The sequence below is a fragment of the Astyanax mexicanus genome, chromosome 13, assembly GCF_023375975.1.
Source record: "Astyanax mexicanus isolate ESR-SI-001 chromosome 13, AstMex3_surface, whole genome shotgun sequence".
Classification (NCBI taxonomy): Eukaryota; Metazoa; Chordata; class Actinopteri; order Characiformes; family Acestrorhamphidae; genus Astyanax; species Astyanax mexicanus.
In genome coordinates, this window is record NC_064420.1 from 40915978 (window position 1) to 40940802 (window position 24825).

General features: G+C 35.8%; 1 protein-coding gene and 1 long non-coding RNA gene across 2 annotated transcripts in view; one reads left to right on the forward strand and one right to left on the reverse strand.

Annotated features, from left to right (window-relative positions):
• The first annotated feature begins 1450 nt into the window (after positions 1 to 1450).
• Positions 1451 to 11233, forward strand: c13h1orf127 (chromosome 13 C1orf127 homolog). The gene is made up of 10 exons (XM_022676944.2): positions 1451 to 2362; positions 3307 to 3408; positions 3688 to 3812; positions 3953 to 4096; positions 4215 to 4253; positions 5726 to 5863; positions 6170 to 6254; positions 6343 to 6539; positions 6630 to 6753; positions 7936 to 11233. Exons 1-10 carry the CDS (start codon positions 2230 to 2232, stop codon positions 8835 to 8837), a joined length of 1989 nt encoding a protein of 662 aa, XP_022532665.2. The 5' UTR covers positions 1451 to 2229; the 3' UTR covers positions 8838 to 11233.
• LOC111194061 (uncharacterized) overlaps positions 7542 to 24825 on the reverse strand; it is a 40935-nt gene continuing 23651 nt past the window's right edge. Inside the window, exon 3 of the long non-coding RNA XR_002650865.2 lies at positions 7542 to 7625. This is a non-coding gene — a long non-coding RNA (uncharacterized LOC111194061). The remainder of the gene's footprint in view (positions 7626 to 24825) is intronic.

A 24825-nucleotide genomic window follows, 5' to 3' on the forward strand; every position in this document is an offset into this window, starting at 1 on the left:
CTTTTCACCTCCCAGTTATTTGTTTTGGAATTATAAATATATATTATTTAACCCATTAGAGCTTAGACCAATTTCTGAATACTGACACCAAATTCAAAATTGAAGCAGCCAATCCATGTTTTTCTTATTGTAGGGACATGACTGAATATTTTAAGATAAAATACCTGATGTAACAAATGACAACAACAATTTCATAACTTGTATTTTAGCATTATACTCTAGAAATCGTGTTTCTAGAGCATTCAACTCCACCATAAATAGTTAAATGTAATTTAATTAAAGCATTTGAATGTGAAATGATTGGAACAGCCCTGCAGAAAAAAATTCCAAATACATTTTTAAAATGACAAAACTAGTTTTATCTCCAGCACTAACCCAGCACAAATACATTCTGTAAAGATGACAGGTCAGATGACAGAACACACATTCACACCCTGGCCTGTGATGCTCTTCGGAGGTTCAGTATGCGACACTTAGAAACTTACTACTTTTTTTTTTTTTTTTTTTACAAATCTATATTTATCAGTTCTGGATTGATGCTGAAATTCTTCTGGTAGAACAGCTGTTTAATGTGAAGAGAGAGACTGCACCACATTTTGTCTGACTATAATATAAACATTTCCCTTTTGTTTTTAGTTGAGATAAAGTTTTATTTGTAAATATTTTTCATTAAATGTACTTGTTTTTTGCTCAAACATCACATGATTAGGTCCACCATCTGAAGCCCTTTCAGAGTATTTGTAATTCAATAATTAAACATAGCAGAGAGAAAAAAGCAAATCAGTGGTTAATATTTAATATTACCTGTTTATGTTTTTTTTTTTATACAAATTTAGATTTTATGGATTTTATCATTAAAAAGACAAAAGAAAAAATAAGTATAGGGTATAAAACACATGTAGTATGTAGCATGTCTATCAGTTTATTCCACTTGTTTGTATAGCAGATCACAGTTCTATTGTCACATACTCTAGAGTACACCACAAACAATATATATAAATATATTTTTTCTTCATATGTTTTTTGATTGTGTTTTTTTATCATTTCTATTATCTTTACAAATTTCACTAAGAAAACAAGTTTTATTCATGCTGGTATAAATTGATATTTTCAACATGTATGAAAGTAAACACTTCTGGGATGTTTGTGAAATCATTCGTACTTTTAGTTAACTTACAGTCTTATTCATAACTTAATTATGATGGTGAAAAAATAAAAGCAAATTAAACAATATCTATTTTGTTTCTCTTAAATATCACATAATGGCAAAAAACAAAATTTACTTTGAAATGTGTGCATCATCGAGACCTCCATTTAAAATGTGTTTTACTCACATATAAGTTAATGCTTTTAGCTAAAACTATATATTTTTTTAAATCTGTCTACACTGCACGCTCAAAACAGATTTTTGTTTGTTATTTAGTGGTAGTAAATGAGTCTACTGGGGGTGGATTATAATCTTTAAGTGATTTCATTACTTGTTTTAGGAGGTCCATCAGTTTAATAAATGAGTGGCAGGAACTTTCCTCAGCAGTCAGTGTTCATTAGATGCACATTCAAATTCATTCACAGTTTTAATGAATCTGAGCATGGCATGCTCCTCATTTGCTCTGAAAGCTGTCAAATGTGAGATGCTTTTGGCTGTGAATGCAGATTTGCAAAATTGATGTAATTTGTATTTGGCAGGCTGTATTTGGCTTTTTATTATCACTGAGAATATTCTGCTCAAATTCACAATCTGTTGTTACCATTAGCAGTGTTCATTATCCAGACAGCAGGCAAGAGCTCTAACCGCATGGAGGACTTAACACTTGTTTAACACTGCAGCTGTTGAGCTCTTAGACAATAGATTTTGACATAAAAGCCCTCAACAGTGTTTACTGAATAAGAAGCAGAAGTGTGTGGATGTAAGAAGCCACCAATGTAATGGACAAAGCCCCACATTCTGCTTCCTCTCTACTCTGCCTGTTTGTAACTCGGCCTGTGATCTGCTTTTATGGCGCATTTCTTGCGCTGAGCTGTGAGTTTTAGTTGGCAAACACAGGTGATGCTTCAGGTTATATATAAATTCTAGAACTCACCTGCCAGTATCAGAGACACTGACTGGGCTACCATGAACCTGATGCACCTCAGGATTTTCATACTGTGCTTGTAAGTATGCTCCTTGTTGCATAAAAAATACATTTAGAATGGATTAATGATGTGAATTAAGGACTAGCATGATAACTGATGTACGTTCTAAAAAAAGTATATTGCTGTGTTTGTCTTTATCCACACAGGTATTTTGTCTTGCCTGTAAGTGGCAATGTTTTGCCGGTCTACAAACTAGACTGGATAGACAGCCCTCCTGCAGATACTGCTGGTGAGTCTTTATGTAGTTTGTGTAAATAATTAAATAGATGATTTCCCCAAAGGTCAACCCTATAGCTTTAGTGGACATAAGGATATAAGGAGTTTTTCTCCATTTGTTGTTATTCTATATTTATTTATGTCCTTCACCATGCAGTACATTTAACATTTAGAAAAAGAAAAAGTGGTGGCACGTCTCTATCAGGATGATATCAGCAGAAACTGCTGGATCATATATCAGAGAGGGAAAGAGGGAATCTGATCCGATCCTGTAACAATCTAGCCTGAAATAACATATACTCACACTGTGTGATATCATGTTGTTAGCTGTGTGTTGTGTGGTTATTCCTGCGGACTAGTAGTGTACATGAGTAGTGCTTTAACTATTAAAACTAATTTTAAAGCTAAATAGTTTTAAATAAATGAGTATCAGATTGGTATTGGGATTAGAAATTAATGATACTTAAGATTTTAATATTGATATCAGAGTTGGACAATGCTCCAAATTTCAATATCAGTATTGGTTGATTTGAATATTAATATCAGTATTAGATGATACTTAAGATTTCAACCATGATATTGGATTTCACTTAAGAATTAAATTCCCAAATTTAATATCGATATCAGTAATGGAAGATACACAAGATTTGATTATTAGTATCAATACTGAACAATACTCAACATTTAAATATCAATACTAGTATTGGATAATGTACGGTATTAGTTATCAGTATAGAACAAACTTAAGATTTTTAATATTCACATCAGTATTAGCATTCATAAACACTCAACTTCCATTATAACTCAAAGTCCCAATATTAGGATTTTAATATCAGTATAGGAAAATGAAGAATACAATTGTGCCAGCTGATTATATATCACATGTAAATATCAGTATAATGACCTAAACAAATTTACAGTACAGTACAGACAGAGTTAACCCTTTGTTTGCTATAGAGGGGGATGTGGAATGCTTCTCTGAATATATGGAGCTCTGGATCCATAGAATGAGGATTGAGGGACTGAGGCTATGGCTTTCTACAATTTTGAGGATTCAAGGTAATGTATGGAATTTTAAATTATAATATTGATGTTTTTCTGTCTGTTAATAAAGAAAAAAAAGACAATTCTACAATTAAGGTACACTTTTTATTTTACTGTCTTGCTGTATAAATAAATTGCAGTATACAGCCTTGGATGGACACTTTTCAAAAGTAATCTAGAATAAAATAATTTGATTGTAGTCAGTGTTTAAATGCTGATTGACTTTTATACAATTACAATCACGTTATAATTTTTTTAGCATAATTATATCATACTTCCAATCTTTTTTTTTAGTTTCACTTACATCTCTGGAGAGCCTAAACCATCAGCTGTCTGCATGTGGGTTTGGCCTGCATAAAGATCCTGACAGGAACTACATCTTCAGAGTCATGTACAGTGGGTGCTTTGTACAGTTGGAGGTAAAGCCTAATATTTCTGAATTACATAAATATAGCAATGGTTGCTTTTCACTTTATTATACTTGTTCAGGTATAGGAAAAGATAATTCACTACACTGCCATGAATTTATTTACAAAACCATCCAATCTGCTTTTTCCAGCGTGGACATTATGTGATTGCACTGAATTTGATGAAGAGAATAAGCCGTTTTGGAGGAAGGGCACATAATTATGTAATGAAGTGTCCTGTAGTGGCAGCACCACCCAACAGAGAGCATATTCAGTGTGACCCTGATTTCATACAGGTAGGCTTTTAAAACCTTTTTTTAGGACTGTATGACTTTTTTACTGCAGCACAAAACAACCTGCAAGTTCTTCTATGTCTACTTCTCTTCTTAAATGTGTAACCACATTTTTCCAAAGGTTACCAGAGAGATCCCAATGGACAGTTGGAACAATGAGGTAATGACCTTCACAGAGTCATAGGTGTTTGACATATAAGGTCAGTGGTTCCTAAACCCAGTCAAAGAAACGAACTATGCAAAATATCTGTGCTTGTCTACATCTAATACACCCATAGTAAACCATAGCAAATTAAAAAAAGCTAATTACTAAGCTCCATATGCATTCTGTTATATACAAAATACGATAAAAAAAAGTATTGGGACACCTACTAATTCATATTTTTTTTTTTTGGAAATGAAGGATATTAAAAAGAGTGTATCCTACTTTTGCTGAAATAACTGTCTCGTCTGTCCTGTCAAGACTTTCCTCTAAATTTGGGAGTACTGTTGTGAGAATTTGATTACAATCAGAGACAAAAGCAATAGTGAGGTCAGGATGTGGGATGATTACCACACTTCATCCCCAACTCTCCAAACTTCCAAGCTTCCAAATTTAACACCATAATTCCAGAGAACACTAGGCAGTAGACATGGTGCCATCAGTTTTTTTTTCTGTTATTTGTTTGTTGTTTGTCATTTGTTTGTACTAAGTGGGTCAACCTGAGTAGGATGGGTTCCTTTGACTGAGTCTTGGTTCCTTCCAAGGTTTCTTCCTCTTAAAGGGAGTTTTTTCTTGCCACTTTGTCACCATAAAATTGGCATCTCTGTGGTGCTGCTCATAAGAGGCGTGGACCTGTTTTTCTCTGTAAAGCTGCTTTGTGACAAAAAAGCGTTACAACCTTGGTTGTAAAAAGCGCTATAGAAATAAAATTGAATAGAATTTAATAGAATTTAATAGTCCTATACTGATAAAACTTTTCTAAAGGTTCTACAAAAGCTGTGTTTTGGCATTTTCGCATCTGTTCCGCATTTGTAAAGGCATTCATTATTTTTTTCTTTTTCCCTTTGGACAAAAGCGTCTGCCAAATGTAATGTAATGTAATTAATTAGAGAACATATATATATTTTTTTCCAGACAAGGTTTATGCTATAACTGACAAATGTATGTGTTAGCATGTCTGTTTTTATGGCTCATAATGGGTAGGAAAAAACATGACTGGCACACTGTCCATGGGCTATTCCTGCCTTGTGCCCAATAAGTCTGGATATTTTAGGCCCAACTATGACATTGAGTGGAAGCAGATAAGAATACAAATGGACTGATACTGTCCCTCTAAATAAAATAAAAAAACTCAGTTTGTCCATTCATCATCAAGTATTGAAAAAGTGTGAAAAAAAAATACTGCCAAATTAATATTACATCAGAAACTGAAGAAAAATGAGATTCAGGGTTTGTGTGTGACAAATGATAGAGAGGGTGTCCATAAATGTTTGGATATATAGTGAAGCCTATATCACAGCAAGGAAAACACATACAAATTAGCATATCATGGGGCTTGGAACCTCTACAATAAGTGAAACAAAGCATAGCCTTACGTAATTTACAAAATATGTGCACTTTTAACTGTGATAACTTATTTCTCCTCTTAGCTCACTTGGTCTATTGCTTTGAGAGGACGTCTGGTGGTCGCACTGGAAGATGCCAGTCTCATTCAAGTAAACGCTGACATACAGAAACCGTACATTACTGTTCAAGGCCAGAGGAATGTGGTTCTGAGTCCTGTACAGGTCAGTCAGTTAAAGCAGTGCTCGCAGTCTGGGTATTAGGTACTTTATTACCTATTAAGTCTTTATCAAGTGAAGTTGGATTGTTAAAAGTTTCGTAAAGGCTGGTTTGGGAATCTTCAAGTTAAAGTGTCAAATAATGTACCTAATATATTCTTAAATGTAGTGTACACTTTTATGAGGCTGCCAGCTTTCATAAAAAAGGTGTAGTCTGCCATCTTGTGGTCAAAAGAGTGAAATGTAACTTCAGTATTCTATGTAACAAAATATCTTTCAGTTCTACTTCCAATCCAATGTTTTTTTTTTTAGGTTCTACAAACAGAAGGTCAGTTCCTACCTCTCAAGCTGGTCAGTGGGAATTATGCCTATAGCATGGAGGCTACTTGCCCAAATGGTGAGTAATATAATATTTACTTAAAAGTAGTTATTATTTTAATTTAGGTCTGTGAATCAAGTTAATTTTGCTTTTTTCTATGATTCAGTGAATCAGTACTCATCTAAGGACACAGTACTGCACATATACAAGCGCCGCATGGGTTTAACCAAGAGAGGAGGCTATGAGAATGAAACCTTGTCAGTCAGCAGTGTGTCTGTAAACCAGACAAACACATTTACCTGGTCTGAAACCAGTGGCTTTGTGCAGCTCATCATACCCACAACACTTATTCAGAAAATTAAGGTGAAAGAACACACCATAATTAAATAGGTTCCCAATGCATGTCATGTGTATGTTATTTCTAACTATTGTTGTGGTATTTTTTTCTTTCAGAATTGCCCCAATGAAAAAGATCCAAACCTCCAGCAGGCTGTTTTCAGAATAGACGTCATCCTCACTTTTAGAGAGACAAATAACAAAATGCTATGGACTATGGAGAACAAGTCACCCTGTTCAGGTTCGTATCTGTCCCTGAATTACAGTTTTACACCCCAAACCTCAATTGTAGATCAGAAAATCTCCACTATCTACACTAACGCAAACATGTCAAAAGTCATGGTGTATCAATATGTAAATTGATCGAGTGTTACCCCAGGGGCCGCTTGGGAATTTCCACACCTCTGTAAGTTAAGGATAACCAATGGCAGCATGGTCATGGCAAGGCAACATGAATGATTAGATTTCAAGCAGGCCCCGATAGTGGGTGCCAAATGGATTTGTGGGGATTTAATATTCTTAAGTACATAGTGTCATGTGTATACTGGGAATATACCATAAAAGGCACCCACACCCAAAGTGATTTTAGGCCAGTGGTGTCTGGCTAAAATTGTCTGTGCGATCAGTAAAGTGAAATTACATACACATTCAAATTCCTTCTTGCCAATCTGCTAAACTGTGTTCCTTCAAAACCCCCACAAATGCTTCCATATGAAACCTGGCTATCTGCACCAAACAAGGAAGTTAAATCATAGTGTCATCCTTTCTTCTTGTATCAGATTTCCAGCATTGTGCTGTCTATATCTTCAGGCTATTTAAACTGTATTATCTCTTCATATACATATTGTTCCTGCAGCATAAAGCATGAGCAATCATATATATGTGAAGCCATTGTGGATTATTATTATAATTATTTTGGATTTCAAAACATATTGTTGGCCAGAGGAGGTTTATGTTTTATGCTTTGGTTTGGATATATGTAGGTGTTAAGCATGTCTATTTTTATGCCATGAAACACATTTTCAGTACCTTGTAATGAATTGGAGCCCTGTCCACGGGGAAGTCCTTTCTTGTGCCTAAAGATCCTGGATATGCTCCAGACCCACTGTGACCCTGAACAGAGGCAGAGAAAAAAATAGATATGGGATACTGTCACTTAAATCATGTATAATTAAAATGGTATGGAAAAGTACAGGAACAGGACAATAAATAATAATACATTTTAATATGTCTTTTTGGAGCATTTAAAAAAAGGACAGAAAGTGGGGTCCTGGCCATTGAAAAAGAGGATGAATAAAGGATAATAAAATATGCATAGAAACAGAATAACTACAGTCTGCAATAAAAAAGCTTCTATATGCTCTGTATATGCTCATTAACAGGTACTACTCTAAACTTAGAATGTGATCCTTATGTGTTTCAGATTTTCGAATTCCTTCAGCGGAGGCAGAACCTCAAACAACAGTGAAATCTAAACCTCTAGAGACAAACCATACAGATATAAACCCCACATTTCCATATTCAGACACCACAGTTGGACCACTGATTTCTACAGAGGCTTCTTTTTCTATGGACCACCAAGCATCAGTTGAGACAAGAGAGGAAGGATTTGTCAGCACATTAAAATCTAGCCAAACTTTTCTAAATACTGGGGTAACCACAGAATCATCAGTGTCTTTATGGAAAAGCAGTTCAGCAGAAACTGACACAACTAAAGTGCTTAACAGCACCGACCCAGTGTTAGATTTCACAGGGGAGCTAAACGAGCAGATACCAACTAAATCCGTATACCTGAGCATGAGCTATATGAAGGGTTTGCTTCCAACAATGTCCACATATGTGACAAAAAAATTAAACATGGAGACAGATGCAACTATAACCAATTCCTTGCTAAATGGTCAGCCAAAAACATTTGTAGATTTGTCTCAGACTACAGAAACCACATTGATTACAACAGAGGGACCACCTAACTGGACCACAACCAACAGAATTAGCTCAACACCAGATAATACGGTTAACAAAGCTGCACTGTTTACTGCAGCTCCTTCTTACACTGGAAAATTCAACACTACATTTAAGTGGAACTCTGAGACATCACCCCTGTCTTCAGAGAGTGCTACTAAACCACTGTTAGAGTCAAAGAGGGTTGTTATGACAAAGACTGTTTCTACCATCACTTTACACACTCAAACTGACTCCCTAAAGCCCCTTCGACTCCATCAAGAACACACTCCACCGTCCCCATCTCCTCCTCAACCTGATATTATGGAACACTCAACAGACACTTATCAGACAGCATCCAAATCACACAGCAACAGAGGATAGTACAGGCTTATTTTAAATGAAATATTCAAATATTCTTCCACAGTATTTTAGATTATTTTACATGTTATAAAAACAGGATTTCTTAATCTGGCGATCGCAACCCCAATGGGGTTCTAACAGTCACTGGGGATGGCAGGAGTGATGCAAGCAAAAGGCATTTTCTCTGCAAAATAAGCTCAGAATCAGATCTGTACATAATCCAGAGTTGCCTTTTCACTGAACCTCTTTGACTCATGCTCATTATGGGTCTATATGTCCAAGTTTGATTAAAAATTTGCTCTTTTCATGAAGGTAGAACTGAAAGCAGGAATGCAAAGATGATGTCTAGAAACATCCACTTTCAGAATCAGTATTTTGTGCCCTTACACAAAAAAAAAAAGAAATACAAAACCCATCTTGCTGTAGAAGATTATTTGAAAATGTTATTGAGTCATTTGTGAGACATTTTGGTTCCTTAATACAGATCCAACCATCATGTTATATGAGTAAACTTTTATAACTAAAGGTTAAGTTAAAAAGGTTAATGTATTAAATAGATAACTAATATACTGCATGCAATTTTCTATTTACAAAATACTAAATATTGTAATCGAAAAGTATGACTCGTTATTTCATTGCCACCAAATTTGATCTTTAAGTACCGCTGTTTCAACACAGTTGGCAGGAAATAGCTTTTATAAAAATTAAAAGGAACAGAGAATGACATGACCTTTATGGATACAAGTATCTGCTCATTCATTGTTCTTCCAAAATCAAGGGTATTAAAAACTGTTTATCTTGCGTTCTACTAGATTTTGAATCATTGATTTGATTGTTTTTGTCACAAAAACAGTTAAGGACTGAAAAAGCTTGTTAGTGAAAAGTACATTTTAAAACCAACATGCTACATCCAAGTTCTTCAAAAATGCAAGAAACGTTTCAGAATGGACATTTACTTGGGTAATTTACAGTGATGTATACATTTTAAATTGATACATTTAAAATATATTATTTTGGAATTGCTGTATATTGATCTAATGGTAAATATTTTGAATATTGATCTGATTGTGACTTCTTAATGCTTTACAGTTTTCTACAACACTACTAGGCCTGTCCCAATAATCATGCTATTGATATACAGTGTATCACAAAAGTGAGTACACTCCTCACATTTCTGCACATTACTATTTAAGTATATCTTTTCATGGGACAACACTGACCAAATGACACTTTGACACAATGAAAGGTAGTCTGTGCACAGCTTATATAACAGTGTACATTTATTCTTCCTTCAAAATAACACAATATACAGCACTTGATATTCGAGACCTTCCACTTGAGGATGCCCCAAAGGTGTTCTTTTCTCATTATCAATCCCTCAATGAAATGTAACTCCCCAAAACCTGCTGCACTCATGCAGCCCTAGACCATGTCATTCCCACCACCATGCTTGACTGTAGACATGACACACTTATCTTTGTATTCTTCATCTGATTGCCGCCACACGTGCTTGAGACCATCTTAACTAAACAAATTAATCTTGGTCTCATCAGACCATAGGATATTGTTCCAGTAAACCATGTCCTTTGTTGACATGTCTTCAGCAAATTGTTTGCAGTCTTTCTTGTGTACAGACAATTTGATGTAGTGTGCGACATATGGCCTGAGCACTGACAGGCTGACCCCCCCTACCTCTTCTTTTTTCAATGTCTTAATATTCTAGAAAATGTAAGGTTTATTGCTCCTTTAAATTGTGTAACTGCATTATTATACTATTATACTGTATTGGTGTTACATAAGTGGCCTAAAATGATCTACAATGTAAATAATATAATTTATCACAATTATTTCACAATTTAATGGCAACGCATCTTTCTAAATAAATAAATAATAAATAAACCATACTAGGGCTAAGCACCAACCATTACTTATACATATACATTTTATTATTTTTATATGTTTATTACCAGTCCTATTTTTTTAACAATGTATTTAAAGGTTGTGAAATAAACTGCAACAATACATGAAGCTAAGCTGCTGTTTGGCGTTTGAACTGTAACTATGGAGCATTCTGTAGATGTAATACTGTAATTGTGGGCTACCTCTGGGTAAATGTAAGCAGCGTCTGCCAGTGCTGTCGCAGAGGACTGTGCCGCTGTGATCGTCCTGGCAGAAAACAAAATCATGCAGCTTCATGGCAACTACTGCCTGGAGGCATGCTACTACAACCACAGACCGCGCTTTGAAGCGGTGCGGCTTTTCATGTTTTCAGCAACTGCCACAACCACTAAAATAAGCACATACTGCATAGCATGTGCTCTCACTGCATTTACTAAATTAGGAAGCAGTGTAACACCAAAGTGCAATGCAGTGTTTTAACAGGGTGTACATTTAGGTCCAAGATAGTAAACACAGTAGTACCAGAGGTATACCCAGTAGGGGTGTGCCATTTTGTACCGTATATGTATATATATATATATATATGTATATATATATATATATATATATATATATATATATATATATATATATATATATATATACACAGTATATATATATATATATATATACACATATATATGTAGTCTATATATGTAGTCTATATATATATATATATATATATATATATATATATATATACATATATATATATATATACATATATATATATATATATACATATATATATATATATATATATATATATATATATATGTATATATATATATATACATATATATATATATATATACATATATATATATATATATATATATATATATATACATACATATATATATATATATATACATATATATATATATATATATATATATATATATATGTGTATATATATATATATATATATATATATATATATATATATATATATATATATATAAATGTATATATATACATATATATATATATATATATATATATATATATATATATATATATATATATATATATATATATATATATATATATATATATATTGATTTTGTCTTGTTACTGTTTATTTGTTTGGGACTTGTTTGCTTCTGCTGAATGTTTACAACATTATATTTATATGAAATGAAACATGAACATTTATTCTGTTATTCTTTAGGTCCATCACCCACCCCTAATACCTATCTGCTTTGTTACATGGTTTTGGTTGATACAGGTAGACGGTTTTATTTTGCTATTTTCTGTTTCACCAGATATTTACTACATACTGACATACTTTGTTCTGCGAACTCACTTGATGAAATATTGTCCTGCAAAATTGATATGAGAATACATTTTCAGGAAAACGTAAAGGCAGCAAAATTTTTAAATAAACTTGATATTTGGCTAACCAAATGTGGTTCCACCACGACAGCTATTTTTACAGTTCAAATGCGTGACAAGAGTCATACAAAAGGGACAGAATTTTGCATGAAACTAGGGAAATACAGTTCTCAGAATTCCTGAATATGAAAACAATGTGTGTTTTGTGTCTCAGGATTTATGTACATCAAATATGGGATCTTTGTATCCACCGAAACAAAAACAACCAAAACAATCATGGAACCATTGGAAACACTACCTCTTTGTATGGGAAGCCTTATAGAACTATTTATTTTATCTTGGGGGAAATTGTAAGTGATCTATTAAACAATGAAGGGGGAGATATAAAACAAAAAAGAGGAAAATATAGAGAAAGGGAAAGAAACAAGAAGAAAGATGGTAGTAAATGCGTACACCAGTAGATGGCACCAGACCCTCAGCATAAGGCTTCTAGGTGTTTATAGGAATAATACAGGCTATTGAACCATGGCGTACTGTGTAACTTCACAGTGTAGCTGTTTTCAGTCATGTTCATTTATACTTAGGGAATATGTTTGTGCTATTCCTTTTGCCCATAAAAGTATAAATCCTGGCCACTGGTGTACATGAATGTGCTGAGATTCTGTTAAGAAACAACTGAGGCCTAAACCTCAGATGGGTGATTGGTTAATTTGGCTTTACTGCACAATTTTCCATGCATGACTGCATTCAATTAGATTGCTGAAAGGGCAGGCTGTTTTAATGTAACCCAGTCAGGATATTCTTTTAAATACTGAACATTGGGGTGAGGAACACCATGGCTACTGCTAAACTTGCACCAATTAGACTTTCAGTCGTTGGATAAACATTGAACATCTTTTTCCATCTTAGTTAGTTTAACCTAAAACTGCACTGGGCCATATTTTTAATTTATTGCATTAATATGTGCATGTGTGCATTTTGCATATTTGTCAAATGCATATTTGTCAGGACACGGCATAATAAATTTAACATAGAAGAATGGTTGGGAGGCAGTCCCTGTGCATTTGTTTGGCATCTGCTACATGAACTTGTGAACAGGAAATACAATAGTGCCCACAAAGTACACCAATATCCACGGCCTTTCATGTGGCTCCTCCAAAGCCATTATATTTTCTGTGTAGGCTATTAACTGTCACTATCTGTTATACTTAAAAATCCCTTTCATGTTTTTCCTCTCTTTTTTGGTCATATGGGATGCACATATGGGAAATGCTCGACATACTACGAAGACTAGGTTCTACGCTGCTGTTAAGACCCACTCATTAAACTCTGAAATTATCATCTCTCAAAACAATAATCATAATGTTTGTTTCATAAAGGTTCACCTCTAATATACATAGATGCTTGTTTTGGCTGAATGTATTGTAGACTTTGTTTTTACCTTGTTAGTTTTTATTTTATTTGACCATTAAAAGACAGTCATTTTAAACAGTCATTTTAGCCAGCTTCTAAAATGTCTTCACATTTTTTGATAACAGTGTGCTCAAAAATGCAAATATTATTTTTCAAAATAATAATATTCAAAATTCAAGATCTCTGAAGTTGTATGTCATTCTGTAGTTGAGGCCAAACCTATGTTTGGAATTTTATATCTAACCTGGGTTTTTATATAAGGGAAATTACTAGGATTTGTAAAATCCAATAACATTTTTTACTTCATATATTTGTTTTACGAATGTCACTGGTTCTTCCTAATTACAATGCAATAAAAAGTGAAACTGGCTGTGACCTAAACAAAATACCCTGCAAAAAAAAGGAAGCTTAGTCAAATGATGTTAGTTGATTAAGTTGTCAAAAAAACTTCATAACTTTTGTTTAAATAAGGGTGATATTGATAATAATAATAAAAAAAAAACATAATTCTGCCATACATAAATTCAACTTGGACCTGGTACATGCAACTGGGGGCTTTTTTTAGTACTTGCTTGCTCGGGGTTATAAGCTGGGTAGAGGCTAAAATGTGACGCATAAACCTTGCAGAACATTAACAAACAAAAGAGAATCGTCGCTCTGTGTGACAAGAAAGAAAGAATATGAGATTTCTTTAGCAGTCATTTCGGGAAGAGCTGTGAAAAGGAAAATAAAGCATGTATCAGATATAGGGAAGTATGTAGTGAGTTCGGTCTGTTAGTGTAGGTACCATGCAATCGACAAGCACCAATTGTGTCCTGGCATATTTGCATTGGGTATATGTAAAAATGTGTATATTATGTATATTTTGTACAGTACTGTGGCTTGTTCTTTTGCCAATGTAGCAAATAACTTTGTTGTTGGGAATTAATAAAATAGGTCTGTCTATCAGTCTATCTGCCTGTCTCTTAGGGTCTGCTTGTCTGCTCAAAATCGTTGTTTGTTAACTTGGAGCATTTTCCCACCTTGTTTGATTTAATTTCACACAAAGAAAACTGCAAGTGCAACAAAATGCATCACAGAAAACCATGTGATCACACTGTCTCCACTGATTGGCCAGACCTGTCTGGGGCAAAACAAGATATTAAAAACAGGAAGAAAGTTCTGTGTATTCTGTGTATGAGTGGCATGTATCTCAGTGCGTGGTGCATAGAGCAGCAACGGAGATGACATTTGTTTATAGCTGCAGTAATTGTCTGGGAAATATATCAAGTTAAACTGCACCTAACCAGCTCCTCAGCTCAAACTTCAGGGGTATATTTGATTGTTGGGTTAGATCATGTTCTTGTAACAAACTATCCACTCCGGAGTTCGCTTGGAACCGGACTGAGGCCACCTCCTTTTTGTAGGTCTCAAAGCGGTTGTTTAGTTTAGCACCTAAGTGCGATTACTGTTTTCACACCTTCCAAAACAAACTACGTCAAGAGTGCAAATAAATCAAAGCCCATTTTAGTGCTGGTTTGATAAAACTTATTTCACTTCTATGATGCACAAACAAGAAGTTGTTTGACTTCCAATGCAGCATGTTTGAGTACATGACACAGCTTAAGTTTTAAACTCTACTGTGCAGTTCAGAGCCATAGCCGTGCCACTGTCTCTCCGGGCTGTGGGGTTGAGCAGACGGAGTGTGCTACAGAAGGAGCAGGGCTGGGAGAAGGAAGGCATGCTGGGCTTTGGTGGTTACACTCTGCTTCTTCATCTCACTTGCTGGGTAATTACAGAATCACGGGTCAACCATGCATGTAACCACGGTTACGTTGCACAGTAGCAGATGTGCTCATGGCATTATCGGCTAGGAGCATGAAGGTAAACAAAAACAGATGCAGCTGGTTGCTAGGGACATTCGCCAAACTTGTGCACTCCTAATCGTTCCCATGTGTGGGAGCAGGGCTGGAGCAGTGGGTTGCAGGCAGGAAAATGGCATGTTTGAGCAGTGCCCAAAGTACTCAATGGGAAATTTGTGAATGGGATTAATGTGGGTGTTTTCTTTTTTTCTTCCTTTTCCTTTTTTTGAGGCCTTCTGGCATCAGACCTTCCTTGGTGAGTGGGGGCTGACGAGGCAGTTTTGTCTGTGCCTGCTGCAGAAATGTATTCATGTTCTGACTGTTTTCTTTTTGTTTAAGCTTTGGTTTTCAGATAAAGTGCTCAATATGAGTGCTCAATATGAGAGAAAAGCAAGCCATTCTAAAGCTAAGAAAAAGTAAAAAAGTGCTTGGCATAGCCAGCACAAGAATTTAGCCTGTAATGAGAAACAGAAACCAAACAGTGGTGTACTAGTGACCAGCCATTTAACAGGTTGGCCATTGTAAACATTAGCAGTTAATTACAGAAACATTGTGAAAGTTATGAAGAAAGAACTTTAAATATGAGTCGTTGTTTTTCCCCAACAACCCCCACAAGGCAGGCTCAAGAGCAGAATGACACAGAGCAGAGAACAACTTCAACATGCTAAACTACACTTTGAACACAAGCTAATGCAAAATATACACCATCAAGCCAAAAGCCATGGACCAGGACTTACCAAAAAAAAAATAAAAAAATCACATCTGCATAAGTTGTAAGGTGTTATTTTGTGACAGAGTGAATACTGGCCAGCGTGCTCATTGCAAGGTGATGTGAACTATCGGGACTCAAGCAAGGCTTGATAGTCTGTGCCAAACAGTTGGGACATCCTATTTCATGTGTAAACAGAATGTCTCGTGAAAAGCATTTCCACCCACTGTGCTGGTCATTGTGCATGGTATTGTTTTTGTCCATATTTTTTTTAACAAATTAAATATTTGATTGCTGTGTAAATAGTTCCTGTAATCACATTTGAGTAACAAATTAAACTATGTTTTAAAAGAAGTTGCACAAGTTAAAATGTTACAATCACAGCTCTGGAACTGTGCAGTGAGCACTGCACACACGTCAGCTCCTCCGCTTGTGCACGCACAGTCTTATTGCTATTTTATGTGATACTGACCTGTGTGTTCGAGCTGTAAAGGTGCACCAGCAGGTAATTTACAGAAACAGTAATGTTATTTTATTTTTAATTCTGTCTATTTTTAAAGTAAAAAAAAATGGATTTGCGCAAAAAATGTAGACAATATACAGTTACTCCTACAAAAGCAATATAAACTCTTAAGACTTCTGTCCTCAAAATATATCTTAAAAGCTGATCATTCTGTGTGATTTGAACCCTGCCTGATGTGTGCGTGACATCGCACAATGTTTGGGAGGTCCCTTCTTGGACAGTGGCCAAGCCTGCAGTCCAGATGAGAGATTGAGGAAGGGGGTCAGTTTCTGTGATATCCTGTGTGCGTTCACCATCTGATTACACACTGGGTTTGATTCCTCACAGTGCGTTTGTGTGTGTTAATGACATTCAGGTTGATACAACATGTGAAGTGTACCATGGAAATAAAACATTTAAGGCTTTTTCTGTGTGATGTTGTGATTAGTAAATGAGCAGGCTTATGTCTGCTGCTTCTGTTGAACAGGAATGAGCCATGGCTCCTCAAGTTTACACCCCGTCCCCCCACCTCAGCACCCCACTGTTGCTTCGCTGCTGTGAAGCTTTCTGCCAGCAGCCTGCGCCTCCTCTCTTTCTCTCTCTCTCTCTCTCTCTCTCTCTCATTAACCACAACTGTCAGATCCTCCAGATGACGAGCAATTAAACCAGATAATAAACGCTCACCATCAATCCCTGTTTGTTTGTTGTTGTTGTTGTTGTCAGCGGCAGGGGCTCCTCTCATGCCACCTTGGTGCTAACTAGTACCTTCTGTAAAGCACCGGTAGCAGAATTAGTCTCTCTCTCTTGCAGTCCTTTGCCAACACTAGCGAAAGCTCTGACTGTTCGGTGTAAAAGGCACCGGGCAGATAATAAGGCCCGCTGAATGTTAACAATTAGATCTTAATCAGAGCCAGCGCACCAAGGCTGCTCTTTTATCCCGCAGCCTGAGAGAAGAGCAAACAAAGCGGCGCAAACTGCCAAGATAAAATACTACTTCTGAATAATCATGTCTCTCGGCTTCCAAAAAAGCCACGTAAGCCTGTGTGGAGCTGCTGGTGGAGACAACACGCTGTGGAGACTCCACTGTTTGCTCTCGTATTAAAGCGATAAGACACCCTGGCCTTCACTAACCAGCTGCCTCTGCTCTGTACCCTGAACTGTTTGAACGTAGCACACTGGAAGTGCATGATTTAAACAATGTGCCCACCTCTATCCCAAAGATCATTATTATGCTGCCATTCGCTGCCATTTCTGATTTAGAGCTCACTAGGTCTCGAGTGGTCTCGGATGTCTTGAAACGTGACCCACAATAAGCCCTGAAACAGTGGAACAGTTTTCCTGACACAATGGCAAAACACAGGGCTATATACTGTATATCCATTACAGCCAGCGCAGTTGTGCCAGGAAAATACAGCCGTTCAAAAGAGGGCTGGTTCAGAGAAAAGACCCTGAAAAAACAGCAAAACATCTGATTTCCCGTGACCATGGAAAAATGTACGTACCCTTTTGTTTTGAAAGCGAATTTCCCTCAAAAACACTTTGGAAACTAAACAGAATTGACAATCATTAGATTTATTGTCTTTTCATCCTTTGTTTTGAGCCGGGTGTGTTTGTGACTTTGCCATGGAAACTCGGGATTATTTACTCTTGGGCCGGTTCACAATAACCTTCCCTTTCCTGACCAACAACAAAGGAAATACTGGGTCAAGCGTCTTCCCGCTCACACTATCTGGTAAATTCTGTCTCAGTTTCAGAGTGTATATACAAACCAAAATAATGATGCGGTTGAGGGTCTATTTTTGAGCTCTGGTTGCTGAAACTCTCGAACTCCTCCAAAGCGCCATCCTGTTTTGGCCCACCTTGCGTTCGCAGGGTGTCCTCAGGACACTTGAAAAATAGGAAATTCAGTAACTATCTTTTATCTAAAAGCACACCCAACATCCTTGACATCAGAGCCAGTCGTCAACAATGCAGGACATAAACTGGATTTCGAAAAAAAGTAGATTCCGTTCACATAAATATAAAGGAAGTTCAAGGATCTTGAGTGGCAAAAGGCCATTTTCCATGGCGGTCTCGGGTATTAGGAGCTGATTTGAATGGATGTGGCATGGTGACTGGAAGGCAAGCTGGTTGTTTATGGGTTTAGGGGGGATGGGTACACGGTTGTAGGGGACAGTATCTGCTGAGAAAGTCTAATAGCTGAAGATGCCCCTCGCTGACATTAGACGAGGGTCCGGCTGCGGCCGTGTGGACATGCTGTCTGACAGGCCTTGTGGTCGCAAGAAAAGAGATTTGCATCATATACTGAAATGTTTTGTTCTCTCTCTAGACAGCTCATCGCCTGAAGTACAGTAAGATTGCTGGTGGAGGCACTAGATGGAGACAGTGAGGTTTATGATGAGCGCTGTCTGATCTGAGGTCTGGCAGTCTGTTAAAAGTATGGTTTTAAAAGAAAGGTTCCTATACCGTTTTAAGCTCAATCACATGGTCCTAAGAAAAACATTCACTGAAAGATTCTTTCGGGAATCAAAAGTGATGTATTTTCGTCGCATCACTCAATTTTATTTTGAAATATACAGCATGTCTTATTATCAGATCAAGTAGGTTTCAATTTGTAGACAGGGTACCTTCTTTTTATCAACTACTCGTGGTTCTAAATTTTATTAGTTCTGTTGGAAAATTATTTTATTTATTTATTTTTTTTAATTAAATGTTCCCAAACAGTTCTTTTCATTGGTCGTTCTTTAAAAGACCAATTTTGCAAATGAGATGTTAGTATAAAGGACACGGTTTAATGCTTAAAAACATTCCACATAAAGTAAAAGCTTCAAAAAAGAACCCATAAATTGCTTTAGATTTTTGTAGTGTGTAAACGTTGAGTCCATTATTTTAGATCAAGGTTTCTAATCTTTTGCAAATGGCAATCCATCACAAACATTATGCGGCCCCCACAAAACTTTAATCGACCATTTAAAATCTAAATAGCCCATTAGGACAATGATTTCCATTTTTGAATAGCCTTAAATAAATGTTTTTACTCATTTATCCATGATGGGTAAAACTCATACAAAAATATATAAATATATATATAAATATTCTACACAGGCTCACAACAATATTTATGTGATATTTAAGTTGTTAATCCATCAGCTAACTGGCATAGTGTGGTCATATGACCAACAATCAACGAACTCAACCTAAATACTATAGAAGGATTTTTACTTTTTCAAACAAGCAAAGAGAACCCTTTAAGGCCAATGCTAGCAGAACTACCATGGCAAAAACTACTGTTCTATAGCATTACTGAAAGAACTAGCGATAGTATTTCATGTGTCCTAAAATAATAATACAAAAATATTCTATTTGAACCCCACTGTCACCTTTGTAATAAATATAATTAACATGTTAGCCTTTAACGAAATGTACATTAACTGTTATCTAACCATGTTAGATCACGTACATATAAAAGAACTGCCTCTTACTGCCTTGTGAGCGTGTAATGAAAATCAGAATGACACCTCAGAGTTCCAACGGACTCAAACCACCTTGTATACTCCCTCTCATTATACAGGGAAGGCAGCTATTCCTCATAAGGAAACACTCTCATGAATATTGTCTGAGTATGTCACGTACTTTGCTTGAATTTGACCAACAGTGTGTATATATGGAAAAAAATAAAAAGAAAACTGACAATCAAAATAAAAGGGAATAGGCAGGGAGGCATAAGGTGAATGGAACGAGCATGTCACAATTAGGCAACTTAATGGGTAGAAGTCCCCCGATAGATCACATACAATTTACATCAAGAGTCGCTCTAATAAAGACTTTTAAAAAGTTAACATTGAAATTCAATTAGGGTGTTGAGTGCATAACCAAAGCCGTGAAAAATGAACTCATAGGGGGGGGTCCTTTTCCAGTTTTGCCCTGAGGCAAAAAGGCCCATTAATTTAATACAGTCCATGTTCTCTCATGTGCACATTTCTAAAGGTACATTGCACATTTTCCTACTAATGTACTCAATACAGTGTCAGAGCAGGCCAAAGGTTACATTAAAGCTAAGGGAAAAGAAAAAAAGTGAATGTTGTTACCATGCTAGACCACTTTCAATCAGTCACATGTGAAAAATGACCCAGTGTGAAAAACAGAAAATTTGGAGATTGATTTATTGATTTGACTTTAAACATATTCTGCCAGGGTTGCTGTTGACACAGTGGATTCAACACTGATTTAGTATTTCTTTGCTTGGCTTTAGATGCAAACTCTTAAATGGGCCACCTTAATTAAAAGGTCTGTTTTTTTTTATTTTTATTTATTATTCTCGCACCAGTGGATGAGAATCTTTTATTCAACTCCAGAGCATAACAAAGTACAAGGTCTTAGATCTGTGTCTCAGAAGGGGAAAGCTAATCAAAGCGTTAGTCATTAACAGCAACTAAGCAAATGTAAGTTTACACAAAGGTCAATCCACTTCACAACATGTAATGAATTATATGGCAATTACAGAGGGATAAAAGTTGTTGGTTGTTGCTCCTTTGTGCCAAGTAATGACAAGTGCAGGTCAACAGTGTTTGAGAGAAAGTCCCCTCTCCTCTTTTCTACTGGTCAGCTAATTATCTGGAGTGTGTTTCCAGAGCCACCTCTTTACCAGCACATGGCATGTTTTTAAAACTTTGTAATGTGAGGGTTTTACATTTGATCCTGGCTGGTGCACAGAGGATGTGTCTATATCCTTCATCATTTAGGAATATATTATTCTTTTACGGAATATTTTCGTTTGTCACATAGGCCAGACACAAGACAGACACTTTCAGACACCAATAATAGTGTTTTTTTAAAGGGGTTAAGCATAAAGGTGTAGTGAGGGTCAGGCAGAGTCAATATCAAAATGGCAGTGTAAACAAACAACATACCATTGAGAGTAGTCAGGCAGTCAGGGTCATACACGGTAAATCCAACATCAGAGGAAAGGCAAAAAGGCACAGTGATGAACAAAAAGGGTCGGTAACTGTGCAGGCAACAGCAGAGGTAATACAAAGGGGAAGTCAAAAACAAAACAGATGGGTAAAAAAAAGACAAAACAAGAACTTGCGATCTCCGAGAGCTATTTTTTTAAATTAAATTGATATTTTACATTTAGTACTTTTGCTTTAGTATTATTTACTGATTTATTTTATTTCATTCAATGCAAAATGTAGTTTACCCTTTGTTACCTTCCTTATTAAATATGCCTACAATTCAATGCAAAGGGTAGTTTAAGGGTGTTTTCACACTTGCATTTTGGTTAATTCAGACTGGTTTGATTTCACCATTGGTCTGGTTCGTTTGGGCAGGTCTGAATACAGTTCACACATTCGGTGGCCAACCAAAACAACTGTATTGAGTTCTTTGAGAGGAGGTGGTCTCTGTTCAGTCCCACACAAAGTAATGCCTAGTACTGAATACAAATGGTAACATTTTTTTTTTCTCATTTAGTGCCAATAATAATTTATAGATTCTCCTTAAAGACTCAAAAAATCTCTTCTTTAGTTTTACTATATCTCACATTGCGGACAGATTTGCCAAAATAACTTATGTACTAAAACCTCAATATAAACTCAGCCATTTCTCACAGAGGACTCTTTAAGAGCCTTTTCAGTTTTGATGCTGCAAATTGCTATTTTATTGGGCCAATTTGTATTTGATAGCTGAACATTCCACATCAGTTGTGTCAATTCCTGATTTATTTAAATAAATCAGCAGTATTTGATCCTTGAGGAAAAAAAAAATCACCACCTCTCACTGGAAGCACTTTTATTTTGGACACAATATAAAAGAAACCAGAACACAATTATGTTAAAAGAGCGAGTTAATAAAAAAACAGAAAATACAAACAGATGACAAGCTACTCTAGAGAAACCTATTCCTACTCTTTTTACTATGCAAATTGTTTCTGTTAAAAAAAGTAAAAGCTAGAATAAAACAATAAAAGTTAAAACTGACTAGACAGATGTGCAAAATATGATTAAATTAAAATAGTTTGTACTACTTTTATTTAAATAATGAAAAAAATTAGATTAAAATCAGGACTAGAGAGATCTAATATAATTTTTTGTCTAATGCCATGTCTCCTAAGCAATTAAAAAAAAAAAAAAACACATTTGTGACAAAGTCTATCTCTAAATATAATGTAAGTCAAATCACAAGTAAGTCTTCTGACACATCAAAGATTAACATTTGACCAGTAACATTTTCCTCTGGGAAAGACCCATGCCTTTAAAAGTCTTTTAAAATAAGAGAACAGAAGCAGAGAAACAGTAATAAAAATTGTACACATAAAGTAGGCAAAAAAAAGAGAGAGTTGTTAGATGTGAATGTCATAAATTATAGATGAGCAAACTATGAATGTAGCGCCGCTTTTCCTTGTTTCAGCACGCATTTTTCCATTTGTCTCTTGTTACTAAATTTTTAACGGTTTTTCACATCAGACTGATGCTACTTATAATTACCAACTTTACACCAAAATCGTATCTGACAAGAGTTGGTTTCTTAAGAACATTTCCAAGAGGGGAAAGTCACCTGGGCATTGAAAGAGTGAAAGTCGTTTAAATATTACATGTCTTGCCTCGGAATAGTGACAAAATCATTTGAATTAACAGAAAAGATGCGAGGCCCTAATTGAGAAAGTTTTGATTTATTTATACCTGTTTAGAGAGCTCCTCTCATTTCATACAAAGTAGACGGCCCGTCTGCAAACACATGCATTTCCTCTCGCCATAAAAAAGGCAGAGGAATTTCTGAGTGCTCAAGTTTTATTTATTTATTTTAAAACAGAAGGATTCTTCAAGCTTAATCCAGATTTGGCCATTTGGAGTTGGAATAATGGATGGAGTGTGCATGTATTTTTAATGGCTGCATGTTGTGTGGGGGATAAACATGGTGTTTGAGATGTTCTATCTCTGCTGAGCTGTGTATTCCCATTACGCCCAGCTACTGTATAGGAGGCACGATACACCACATTCAACTTAACCACAAAAAAAAGACTTTCTAACGTTGACTGGCCTGCATGTGCATGGAGAACTGCTACTTTACACCGTGTGCTTTTATTGCTCTGTGTATAATTTTCTTGGGAAAGTGGCTTCTTGGGAGGAGCGACTCTGTTACCTCATGTGTACATTACTTTGTAGAGACCATCTGTATTATGATGCATAGATAAATAGCCTTCATAATGGCCTCATTCTCCTTTCTGGCCTCTTTGGGTTTCACAGAAGTTTGCAATAAGAACATCCTCAGGTTGACTTAAAGTAGTTAAAGTAATTCACATGCAATATGCTGCACTAATTTTGACCACCGAGACTAACTACAGTCCTAGTAATAATGTGTTTGGGCCCATTTTTAATAAGTCATCATAATTACGATGAGAATTTGATTGGGCATCTGTGCCCAGGAAGATGAAATATGTTGTGTGGGCTTGATGGTAAAGGATATTGCTTGCTGTTCATACATAATTGAGTGATCTTGAATGTCAGACCTGTGGGAGCAAATGCTGGAAAAAGCATTGGTGCCCCCCACCATTAGATACACAACAGCTTCTGAATGCTGCACGACTGTGTGGGAAGGACATATGTCACTGCGCAGATGACTGGATACATCTTAAAACATCTAGTTTTTCCATTTTGGAGCAATTTTTCAGAGACTTAGTAACTCTAAAAATGTAAAAGAAGCTTATTGGGTGTGGTCCAAACAGTTTTAGTCACACAGACAATTTCATTTTTTTTTCTTTATTATTAGTTGTGATGTCTAGAAATACATAAATAATCTAATCCCTCAGGAGCTTGCTCTTTCTCTCGTACACTCATGCTGTGTCTATTGCTTGCTTGCGCTGTGTATCTCACTCACTCACATTTGCTCTCTCAATACTCTATCCCTCACAATAATACAGAAGTGATTGACACCACTCATATAAATTTCATTTAATTTTGCCAAGCTAATGCTAATATTTTTTAAAAAGAACTATTAAAAACTGAAAAGCATCCAGCAAGATGCTTAAGGAAAATATTTGTAGTTGAAGTAAAAGTAACCCTGTTGTTTTTGTTCTTTAATAAAGCTGCACAAATAAACATGCTCATTGTTTGTTCTAACAAGATACAAAAGTACAGTAGCCTCTAATGGTGACAGTATGAGAATGAGATTCCTCATGTCAACAGTTAAATAAATCTGTTGTGCGAGAATAATTATCGCTGTTTGGGTATTGATATCAAATTTAAAGTATCGGTACCGGAAATTATTAAA